The following is a 12,604-nucleotide window of genomic DNA, read 5'->3' on the forward strand; positions in this document are numbered from 1 at the left end:
GTAACTGTCCCCACCTCTTCCCGGGCGAACACCCACCGCCTCTCCCGGCAGGTCAGGGGGGGGGGGAAGGACGGGATGCTCGCCACTCTGCCGGCGCGCGCGCAACGCCCCCTGTCCGGGGAATGGTGCCCGCTATACCCCACTCAGTCCACTTCCCCGTCCCCCGCAACTTTACCCTCCTCTATCCCTCTCTCGCGTTCCTGAATAAAACCGGTAATTGAGAAATTAATATTTGAGGCACGGTGAGCTGGCTGCATGAATATTAACGACGGTGCGGCCGCGAGAGAGAGAGAGGGAGCTTCCCTACTCCCCCTCCCCTCTCCTCTCACTCCAAAATTCCCACCCCACCCCCTCACCTCCCCCCTCCCTCCTCCTCTCCACACGTTACAACGCATGAGCACACACTTCCTTTCCCCACGAATCTATGCATTAGGAGTGCGCCCCTTCTCTTTCGCTTCTTCATATGTTTTTCATTTCGCTCCACCAATGTAGCGTTCTCCTCACCTCGCCAAAAAAAAATAAAAAAAAATAAACCCTCACATACGAGTCTTCCTTCAATCCATGCCATCCTCATTTTCAGTGTCGAAATGATGTTTCGTTGACGTACTTCTAAAACTCATGTTGGTTTGCGTACATGATAATCTCGTCACTGTTGGCGACATCGTTTCGTGGGCCATTTTGTTTAATTATTGAAGTATGTACATTAAAATCTGGTCAACGAAAAATATTCGGATATTTTTGGCCAATCCATGGCCATCCCCTTAACCTCACAAAAGAAAAACAGGCATTAATTCTGAATCTTCTCTCAATCTCCCGAACCGCTAATTATTTTCCCGTTATGTAGTCCTTTAACCATGGTGGTACAGGAGGATAATTGCGACAAAATATAAGTCATATGATATTATAACCCATATGAAAATGCTCCTCATTCTTTTATTTTCCCAATCCATGACAAATTTCATAATCGCAACTTAGACAAAAATAACAATTGGCTCCGAATCATCCTCGTTCTTTCTTACCTGAAAGTGAGTATATGTACGAGTTTATTCCTTTCCATCAATTATGAATACAATAATTTTAATATCTTAAGCATAAATGCGTTGAAATTTTAGTTACGTGATAACTGAAAAATAGGCTTTGTACCTAAACCTTGCAAATCTTAACAGCTTAAAAGTGATGAGCGGTTACTTAACATCCCTCTGTCTGAACGTCTCACAATGAAGAATTTACCGCAATGTAAAAGGTAATTGCATTAATACCATCACTTATAATTTTGTAATTCCAAATATTTCCGATGCCAAATTCATATAAAAATGACAGTACCCAACGTACACCCTTCTGCCAATCATTCGTCTTATGCACAGAGGCAGTCACTAAGTTCTCGAAGTATAGTCGCCTGCGCCGCAATATTAATAGCAACATTTTGAACAAGGAAATTAAATGGGAAAGGAAAAGGATTAGGTAGGAAAAGGCAAAGAAGTGATAAAAAATACGAGGAACAAAAGATAACGAAAAAAGGAAAGAAATAAAATAAAATTAACACAAGAAAACTCCAACACGCACACGCTGGCTCACTCACCTAGCAGATTTGCCTTACAGCACTAAGGAGAACGGGCTTGGGGAATTCATTTATTGTACTGCTACACAGCCGTAGATCGTACATTGAGTGGTATATCATGGATATTAATCAGTCAAAATCCCTAATATATATCTATTTTAGATCAATTAATTTCTCATTACTAAATGCAATATCACCATAAAGACGGCTGACAGTGAAGTATGTAACTACCACTCACTGAAGAGACTTATCGTACTAAGAGACTCGATAGCGTAGGATTCAGGGATTGATAAAATGTATAGTATAGGGTTTTAAACAACCAACATTAGTCACGTTTAAAAACAAGGAATACATTTCGTTAATTGATAACTTATGCCTAAAGAGAGCCATGATCAGTTCAGCGGTGAAATGAAAGTGAATCGTAAAATAGTAAGAATTGGCACACTAATACGTAATCGCTTAGCTAAAATCATTTACCTGTATAAAAGCCGCACATTTTACAACTAAAATGCACGATCCATCAACTTATTCCACAAACCAAACCCTGGTGCAAAAATCAGAAGCTACAATTGATATTTTGTGCACTTTTAAGGTATATTACAAAGCTTTTATCTGATAAAATATTCCATCCATTAAACGGTTTTGAATATTTCAGACGGCTATATTCATGGCTACGGGGACATTTAGGATTATCTCATGTATTATTCGGTGGCTTTTTGTCCTTCGGCGCGCCAAAGGTAAAATTTTCAATTAAACTTGGATGCATAGTGAAAAATAATACACCATGATGTAGAAGCAACCAAAATTAAAAGATTAATCAAAACGGTTGGGATTTAAACTGAGAAAACTCATGGCATATTAATTGATGCGACAATTATATTAAGCATAACATCTGCACTGCCTATTTTATATCCCCAGACAAATTAAGCGCCGACCCACATCAAAGTTTTATCCAATTTATTTGCTAGCAGGATAAAAAACAATTGGAAAGAGGAAAAAATACCAAGAATGGTCGTAAATAAATGACCACAAAGAATTCATTCGTAACCTCCGTATACGCGGAGAATTATCAAATATTTTCATTGTTTGCCGTCAAAATTAATTCTCACCGAGCTACGTTTCCAACAATGGATAAATATTTCATCCCAATCACATCCATTAGAGCTTGAAAGGTACACTTTTGAGGCTTTAACAGTTGGAAATCATTAGTAATTACATGCCATTCATAGGTGCTGTACGCGGCTCAAGAATCCCACAGATTCTATGCGTTATAATTCTATGAGTTACGGTCAATTTTACGATGATGTCCCAGCGTATCAATACCGTCGATACAAGGAACCACATTGAAACAGATAGAGCTACTGTATACCTTATTGCTGGCACCGAAGAGAACGTTTGCGTTTCAAATGTTCTGGGCAGGCAGGTACCGCGAAACTACCTCAGAGCATGAATATTTCTTCTCGATAACTCAGCCCTCTATTTTTGCCTATTTTCAAATCCAAGATCATCCGTTACGAGGTTTATCTTCCACTCTAAATGGCCTCTTTGGGGCACGCAAACCAATAGTGGTCGGAATGGTGTCAATATTTCTGAAAAAGTTTTTTCCCCCGAGGGCTCGAGCAATACTGATAAAGACAAATCGATTAACCTTCCGACTTCATTTAAAATCTAAAATGCAACGAATTAGAAAATAAGGTCCCTATCTAACCAGAAAGTATAAGTAAACCAACAATTTAATCTGGAAAAATAATTGAATATAGTAGGATATAGTAAACTTAAAAAACATTAAAATTCAGCTGAATATATTCGACGAGGTTTTCGATAGGGAAGGCATAATCTGCAACTGGGCAAATTGCAATAAGGGCATTAGAAACCCTTTTTGTGATTGTAAAATTCTCTCAAAAATAAAAACACTGATGGAATTTGACTCTAAGTTCAAAAGGAAAAAAATTACATCAATTAAAACAAATTCTGAAGCTAATAATTCCAACGATAACCTGTAACAAGTATGAAGAGGTCCAAATTTCTAGATCTAGAGTTCTTACGGCTATATAGCTAATTGAAAACCTTTCTAAACTGAAATACTACCCTAATACGACTAGCCCCATCTCATTTATCTTACTTCGTCTTACACGTTCAATCTTCACACTTTGCCACAAGCATCGACGTGCACAAATTTTTCGCGAATATCTTTGATAATAAATACGTACAAAAAGTTGTGCTCACGATTCCCTGCCAGTTAACCTACACATAATTAACGTATGACATTAAGGAACACCTACAGAGTTAAAGCGATAAAAATAGGAGCAGGAGGTGATCCTCGTTCAACATTGCAATCAATATAAATGGGCGATTCTCCGATTGAGTTTAATTTCTTGACTTCAATAATAAATCTTATTCAAACGAATAGGAATGTTCACGAGCAGTAAAATTTAAAAAAATCAGGGCATGGTTCAGAGGGAGAAAAAACAAAGAAGCTATGAAATTAACAGGAGAGTAGGGTGGAAAACAAAACATGCGCAAGTAAATATAGATTTCGAGTGATGACGATAGTAAAATGTTGGCGGTGGCAAGGAAAGCATTAGAATGACGTACTTAATGCGGAGACTTCCGACCAATATTACAAGTCTAATTACCACAATCGGTTTCAATTGATTACTTGAAAACTTACAGTGAAATAAATTATAATAATCTCGAAATTTTTCTCCAGAATGAAATTTGACGTAAAAAAACTGCCGCTATTTCTACAGAGAAATCATTGCTACTTTCTCGGTTTATTTTTAAGAAAAGGTAAAACTTCAACCGAGGCTAACAACTGCATCGATTGAAATGTTTCACAATTGTTTTCCTTTGACTCCAGCAGCATCAACGATTATAATTACTTCTCCAGCACGGTTTAACCTGCAGCGTGCAATAATAGACCCGAGTAACAGAAAAAGAGAAGCGGGCACAACGAAAAGAAAAGTAGAAGAGAGACAAAGAAAAAAATACCGAGAGGCGTGGGTGCGCAGCAAGGGAAACAGGAAGTACTATTCCGAGGGAGTTGAAAACAATGCAAAAAGTGACATGGAGAAAGGTGCATAAAATACAGGCGATGACGAAGACTGCATTGCTACAAGGAGCTCTCGAACAAACGACCCACTCCTCTCCTCCATCATTTCCTCCTCACCCACCCACCCCTCTTCGATTCCCGGGCACACTCAACAAGGCACGGCCTTTTCCAGGGGCGTGCTCGACTATGCCCTTAGTGCCCAGGGGGGTACAGACCTACCACCTTGCATCCAACCGTAGAGCAGACAAGATTTCGCACAGCCACCACAGTGCACCCTCCAAACCGAATCAATTTTTCCCGATGCTCATTTTCTTGCCCTGACAATCCTGCCTCCGGCACGACCTCGAATATGGCCCTGGCCTTTAAAAAGAAGCTCAAATCTACGTACCTCCACTGCGACCCAAAATCCAGATAGAGTTCTTAAGCCTCGCTCGTGAACACTTAAATTGGCTATTTTTGAGCACGCAAATGCATGTAATTTATTAAACATACCATGTAATCCCGACGCTCCTTCCGATTGAAAGAAGAGTGAGACTCACAGGACATAGCCCATCGCGGCAAAAGTGAAGTGAGGCTCCTCAATTATGAGGACCGATAGTGCGATAGTTTTCGAGGTTGACGATTCTTACGAAGAAATTTCACAGAAAATGGTGGGCATCGCCCACGAAATTAAATGTCAAGTAGTCGATCATTCCTAATGGAAGCACTAATAAGCTCTCCAGTAAACTAGAGAAAATTCTCAATTGTTTTATCCGAGACCCTTAATCAATCAAAAGGTTATATGACTATCTAAAATTTCTGATACCTACTAGTATTGAAAGTTTAGTTTTGATCAACAAAAGTCGAATCCTGATACCCTAGGTCTTAGTAAACTATCTGATCACTGCATGGACATAAGTCCACAGTTCAGCATGGTAAATCCAAGTTAATTTGTTTCAAACTAGGCTATGACTAACACGACCGAGCTTGGAGTAAAATACCTCCTCAATTTACTGACATTCAGTTTCCTCTAACGGCTCGTATCCTCAAATTACTCAACCGTTTGAGTGAAAAACAAAGGCATGCTCTAAATAAGAATGCTAAGACGAGTACCACAAGGTAAGTATAATTAATTCAAAAACCAAATCTATGTTTAAAACGCTCACTTCAACTCGATCGATATCTAAATGACAAACAGCGGAGGAATTTATTTCGACTAGTTGGAGGGGACCTTCCATAAAACCTATTACTACAAGTGTGCATCGTGCTAGCCGTAGTCTACTTTCACCATGCGTGCAATCAGTGTAGCTCTCTAACATCATGGCATGTCTAGAAACCAGGTGAATTTGGTTATTTTCAGTATCTACCTTACCTTCGAGTCCCTACCATCACACGTACCATCCTTTAATATAGGCACGACCATAATATTGCCAACAACCCCAACTTATAAATCTATATCAGCCGTAATTTTATTTTTAAATGAAAGATTATTATAATTTGATAAAAAAATAAGAAGTCACATCATATTGAGTATCATCTCAGGCCTCGAATCCTGTTTTTATGCCACTAAGCTTGATTTCCTATTTATTGGTGCACCAAAAACCCGTCAGTCTGAAACATGTCACTGCATAGCATCACCACCATCGAGGAATAAACAGGCCCAAATCCCTTACTACCTCAAAATTACTATCAATCACGCCTACTTCTACCCTCACAAAACCTTGCTAGGAGGTAGCCTAAACCTTAAGTAAGGACAGGGGGGTGGCACGAAAAAAATAACTATGTCAACAATCGACTCCCCTAGTACCTCCACCAACTTCAACCCAGCTCAGGCGTCGCAGAAGTGCTATGCCAAGGGGTTGGTGCGAGGAGAGAGATAACGACAGAGAGGACAACGCACATTTGGGGAGAGCGTAAAGAGGAAGAAAATGTGGGAGGAGACAGAGAGGGGGGAGAGAGAGAGAGAGAGAGAGAGAAAAGACAACGGAAAATGTGGACATTTTTTTGGAAAAAAAATTAAGGCAGGTTAAGTAGTGGAGGGCTAATGCACGCACGAAAATTGTAATGGAGAGAGGTAGGTAGGAGAGTGGGGGAGAGGAAAGGAATAAAAATAAGAGGGGAAGAAAGTTGAAAAGGATGAAATGTGCAGCAAGGAAGCGAGAGAGAGAGAGATGACAAGAGCGTTTGCTTCGGCTTATTGCATGGGGGTCGGGGGGCACGGGCACCAAGCCATAAGAGCAACACCACGGACTAAGAAGGCACGGACGGTCTGCGTGAGAGGCGGAGGAGGGAATGGATGGTTGATTTTTTTGGAAGGAGGGGACAGCGTTTAACTCTGGGCTGGGGAGAGGGGTTTAGCAGTGGAAAACCTGAGACTTAAGCAGATCTCACTACACGTGGAACTACTGGTGCTTACCGCTTCGGTGCACGGAAGTAGTGGGGGTAGGTAGAAGTAGATTTCAGGTGGCCGCGTGTGGACTCTTTGAGTGTATCAGTCAGGGAACAGTGGAGCGGGGTGGGGGAGAAGTAAGAAAGAGGTGGGCAGCACCTCTAAGGATTAAGTTTCATGGTTAAAAGGAAGTGGGAGGACTGGGTTCACGGCTTGGGGGGGGGGGGTGGCACGAGGTAGCCAAGCAGCTAGCCTTTTGGAGGCAAGTGAACGGGAGAAAAAGGAAGAGGGAGGGAGGAGGACAATGCATTCGCAAAAAATGAAAATAATGGACAGGGAAAAAAAACAAACGTCATGCTCGAGCAATGACGGCTTAAAGGGATTGTAAGGTTTGTATGAAAAGAGGGAATGAAAGAAAGGCCAAGGGAAAACAAGGAAAAATGGGTATGAAAAGAAGAAAGAACACATCTTGAATCTTATCCCGTTGACGTCAACCCTATTCTGATCTCATTCTCCTGCGAAAGGATGGCAAAAATACTCTAACCTCATCAATATGCCTCTAAACTCGATGGCGACCATGACCATCCATTTTCGTTGAGTAAGAATCATCATTCGTTAGTGATGACCAGTATGGTTGTAATAGGAGAGCCAAAAGTGGTAACCGATAGTCGATGTATTTTTGATTGATCGAATCACGAATCAAATCACGGTAACCAGAACAGTAGCCAAATCAATACCAATCAACAAACGTTTAACCATATATGTGAAGTTTCTGTTAATTGACGTAATCGCTCTATGACACATTCGCTATCAAACTTTATTGGACTCTAGGTGTCCACATGGTCACTATTCACTGTTGGACGAATAGGTAAAAACCCTAGATTCTCAAAGACATAATTTCTCCTAAAATACAAACAACTTTACTCGTGGCAAGACTTTACAAGTAAGCATGGTCTTCCTTCTCTGATTTTATAAAGGAACTGACGTCACAACTCTTAGAAGAACCCTAATTGCCATTATTAAGACTCATTATACGCCGTGCGATATATGTCCGCACTAAGACGGACTAGTGAGAGAAACGGAGTGAGCGTGAAAGAATGGAGATTGTACATGCTAAAAAGGAGCTGGGGTACACTGAAGATGAGGACCCTTGAATACTCGAAATGTTCCGCTCCGAATGTCAATGGAAGAGGGGCGGAAAAAATTACTTCTTGAGGAGAATGCTTTAAAAGGAACGAAGAGGTGGGAGAAGATGGAGAGAGATAGAGAAAAGTAAAATAAAAACTTCGACGGGAAAAATTTCAAATCGCATTTACAGCACGAATCCATCCAAACAACCTAAATCCCTTCCCTTCAATGTGTGTCCCTCCTCCCTGACGAGTGCTACTAAGAAAATTCCAAGGAAAGCGCTGCTGATACGCACGAAGCCATTTATTTTTATGCAAAAAAAACTGTGAAATATTCTCAAGCACCGTTGGAAGGGCAAGCACGAAATGTTTTCATTCGACGAAGCGAGTGGCGAGGCTCGAGATTTTGCTTGTTTCGAAAAAGAGGAAAATTTTCCAGTTTTCCACGCAGGCAGATATCATGGTGTGTCTTTTTTCACTTCAGGCTTGGGCGTGATTTACAAAGAATCACTTCGCGAAAGGGAAAAACTTACTATCAGAAAAATATTTTGTCGCAAAAATGTAATTCTAAAGTCATGCTATGCACGTGTAATGCGTCTTCAATGATATTTTCAAAGCTGCTAATCTCACAATCGCTATTAGTCTATCCCCGTTTACCGATTATTTTAAATGTAAAATTGATTAAATTGGATCCTAAGCAAGTTACTGAATTTATTCTATAATCACAGTTTTTAGAGATGCTATATTCTGTCAGAAAGTTACGAACCATAAGATACTGGTACACTTGATACGTGTTAGTAGAATGCTTGCTTCCGAATTAACCTTTGTATACAACGACCTACTTCATAGTTTGCCGATTATCTCCAATATTTAATAGGTTCCAGTAAGCATTACCCAGAAACTTCATTCTAAACACATCTTTCGACATTTCACGGAGAGATGCTGTATGGTGCTCCATAACTTCTACATCATGAGATAATGGCACCCTGGATTGAAAAATGCTTTCTAAAAGCTCATCGAAAAAATGAGAGAGCAAAAAAGTAACTGGAGATAAAAATATGTAAGAGTCACCAATAATACGGCAATGTAAGGAAGATAGGAGGCAACTGCGTCATTTATATGGGTATCGAGAATAAAATGGAGCGTGCCCACTTCATTGGGAGCTTTTCAATAGGTCGCCCTGCAAGTCGTAATGACTGAGATAGTGGCGAGTGGAAAAGTAACATGTCTCAAGTGGGGCATACTTTTATTCCCAAGGGAACTTCAGGTATTCAAGTGAGCGTGTCGCGTCTGCACCGCTAAATAAGACGATAAAAAAATTCCATGCTTTTTCCCTACCAAAATATTTCTCCTACATTCAAGAATTAAACTTCTAAAAATGATTAGAAGGTGAAAAGTAATGAAAATAAATAATAAGATGCGAGGGAAACTAACTAACATAAATTAGAATGCTTTTAGCAATAAAAAGCTTTCATATTGAAAAACGATACGGATTTTTTGGGGTTGACATTCATTAGGTTATACAAAAATTTCGAAAATGTATGACCACATACACTATACCTAACTCTTAGTGAGAGGTATGAAAATCAAATACCTCGCTTCATACACTATTCACATTCCCTGAACCACTAGTAGGTATATTTAATGGTTTCGCATTTTTCATAGTACTTATATAAGCAGAAATATATCTCCTACGGTTGTTTTCATTAATTAGTTAGTCCAAAGAGCATTAATAAATAAAGTAATATTAATAAATAAATGCTACACGAGGCTATCATTTTAAGCAATTGAATTTGAATTATGGAATTTTCTTAGTTCAAAATCTTATTTCATCATAGCCCACGCTTATGAAAATTCAGTTCATTACTAATACAAGAATTTTGGTTACCTACATGATGGGTTGTCAAATTGATTCCCATAATTTTGTATTTGAGGTATTTATATCTACTTAACCATGCAGTCATTGTTACCTAGCTAGGCCAAAATACCGTCCGGAAAAAAAGAATAGCCATTAATAACATTTTATTAATTCTTCACGAGTTTAGAATGTTTCTTTCTGGGACCATTCGGCATAAATCACCTGCTTACTCAATCGACAATAGCAGAGGCAAGGAAATATGGAAACAAAGAAGCAACTCAATTCCATTATGAAACGACTTTCATGAAAATTGTCTCTTCGTTCACTCGTGGACACTAAAAAGTATTAAAATACTAATCAGATGCGTATGGATAACTAAAAGGCATGTTTAAAAAAACTAAGGCGATAATATACGATCTAACGAAATAAAATTCGCACTTTCGGTGTTCAATTTATATTCTTCGTAAAATTTCCATTTACTACTGAACTAAATTCCCCTAAGTCCACAAGAAATCAACACTGGGTGATAATGTTAAACTTTTTAATCATGCTATTTATCTCTAAAAATTAGTATTGCTACATTTATTAATGCAAGGGGAAATTTGAACACTAATTTTTAATGTTAAAAAATTGTTAACTGATTTTGTAGGCTAACCAGCTTACCTTTGGATGAGCTCTCCTGGGGAAGGCTACCTTGGGGTCAATCTGCAAAACAGAAAAGAAAAATTCGGAATTATATTTTACTCTATTAGTTATTGCATAATGATTAACATAATTTTCATGAAAAATTGTAATGCCAATTAACATTAAAGCAATAACACACTAAATATACAGTTTAGAAATTAATATTACATCACAAAGATAACGATAATAAAAATTATTCCAAAATTCTTAATACTAGAGCTTAATTAATATGAACAGTATTAATTAAACTAATTGTAAAGCATTAAAATTAATTACCGTCCTCAATAAATTCTTTACCAACTAATGTAACCCCCATTTACTATTTGAATACATCGCCAATACACAGAGCCGACAAGAAAATTAAAGGCGAGCGTATTACCAACATCCAGAGAGGAAGTCCTATTTTAAGAATTGAAAATTTTCCCTGAATAGTGCATAAAGTTTTTTATAACTTATTAAGACCACCAACACTCTAAACGAGGTATATAAACCTGAAAGTATCATCATAACAAGGTCAAAGACTATTAAGGCAGGCTAAATAATGCCTTACCGGATTACAGGAGAGCTTTTGTTTTTTTTCTAAAAACATTTACTACCTATTGGTTATTTTCCTACGTCAAGTATTTTTTTACAAAAAGAGGAAACATTGGCCACAGAGATTTGAAATAGATCTCTCTGCTCAAAATCCAATTGCCTATTCACACAGAGTTTAGGAAAAGGAGTGTATCAGAATAACGCCACCGCTAACCTCAATCAGCGATGCATCAGACGCCGCCTTAAGATCACGTGCCCGGCGTAATAGCTTTACAAGTATAATAGCATTATGCAGAGCATGGTCTTACGAACGGTCCGATGCAGAGCGAATGCACTGCCCACACTCCGACGTGCGTGGCTCCCATGGCCAGCGGCAGTCCAAGTGCTTAGGGAGGCGGCTCACACGCCAACCGGCATATGGAATAATAGGGAGGGGATTGGGCGGTGACGCTGCCCGGGTACATTAATGCCTCGCCGTCCGCCCAATCATCGGTCAGGTTAATATTAGAGGTCGTGGAATTGTGCGGAATGGAGCGCTGAATATTTGATGCGGGGGAACGGATGTTTAAGCGTAAGATTAGCCGGGATGGACGTCGAGTAGAAAAAGGAGGACAAACGTGGCGATTAGTACATCGAAAAGGCTATATATTATGCATATCCATATACAACGAACAATAACGGCCGAAAGAAAAGTAACCTATCACGCACTAAAACCGTAGAATCAATAATGCGTCGAGAAAGTCGTCACGGAAACTTTGTTGCAATATCTCCGTGCATAAGTTTTACAATGATAATGCCATAATAATCGGCGCAAAATATTCAACAGCCATTGAATGAGAATGTAGAGGACGGATCAATGGAAGAACGGTTAGAGTTCCCATCAGTAAAACCGTACCCATGAACGAAGATTCATTTATCAAAAAACCAATATCCTAAATTTCTTTCTACTCAAAATTAGATGAAATTACCACATAGGTCAAAATAATGCGTGTAACGATACCAAATACTTAAATATATTTACAATTATATTTTAATTAGCACCGTGAGATGTTGAACATGAAATATGACCATGAAATCTGGCGCTTTCTTTCTAACTCGCTCTTCAACACAAGTATCGATTCCTCACACGTGAAAATTCCGTAAATAAATATAAATCATGCGCGAATTCATCCTAACAATGAACATGACTGTGAATTTTAGTTAATTTAACGAAAAGATTCAAAAATGTGTAACGATCATGGCCACCCCAAAGACTTCAAAGTCACATTCCTCCGTTCTCGAGCTCAATGAAAGCGAGAATTCGACTTAGTAAATTCTAAAGCAGTCTGGAAAAGAGAAGAAGATGAAAAAAGAATGGGTGCGAGTGATGGCTCTGAAAGAGGAATTACGGTTCGAATTCTTAAGTCAGCTAAAATGGAACACA

The 12,604-nt window shown here is 39.0% G+C and overlaps 1 protein-coding gene across 5 annotated transcripts in view; it reads right to left on the minus strand.

Annotated features, from left to right (window-relative positions):
* Positions 1-12,604, minus strand: part of LOC124167603 (RNA-binding protein Musashi homolog Rbp6) — a 716,673-nt gene that overhangs the window by 536,022 nt on the left and 168,047 nt on the right. For all 5 annotated transcript variants that reach the window (XR_006866742.1, XR_006866741.1, XR_006866740.1 and 2 more), the window contains exon 3: positions 10,627-10,668. Coding sequence is in view for 1 of the 5 variants with exons in the window: in XM_046545586.1 (XP_046401542.1) it covers positions 10,627-10,668 (42 nt within the window). In the remaining 4 variants the exon portion in view is untranslated. The remainder of the gene's footprint in view (positions 1-10,626; positions 10,669-12,604) is intronic.

This window comes from Ischnura elegans, chromosome 1 (genome assembly GCF_921293095.1).
Source record: "Ischnura elegans chromosome 1, ioIscEleg1.1, whole genome shotgun sequence".
NCBI classification, from domain to species: Eukaryota; Metazoa; Arthropoda; class Insecta; order Odonata; family Coenagrionidae; genus Ischnura; species Ischnura elegans.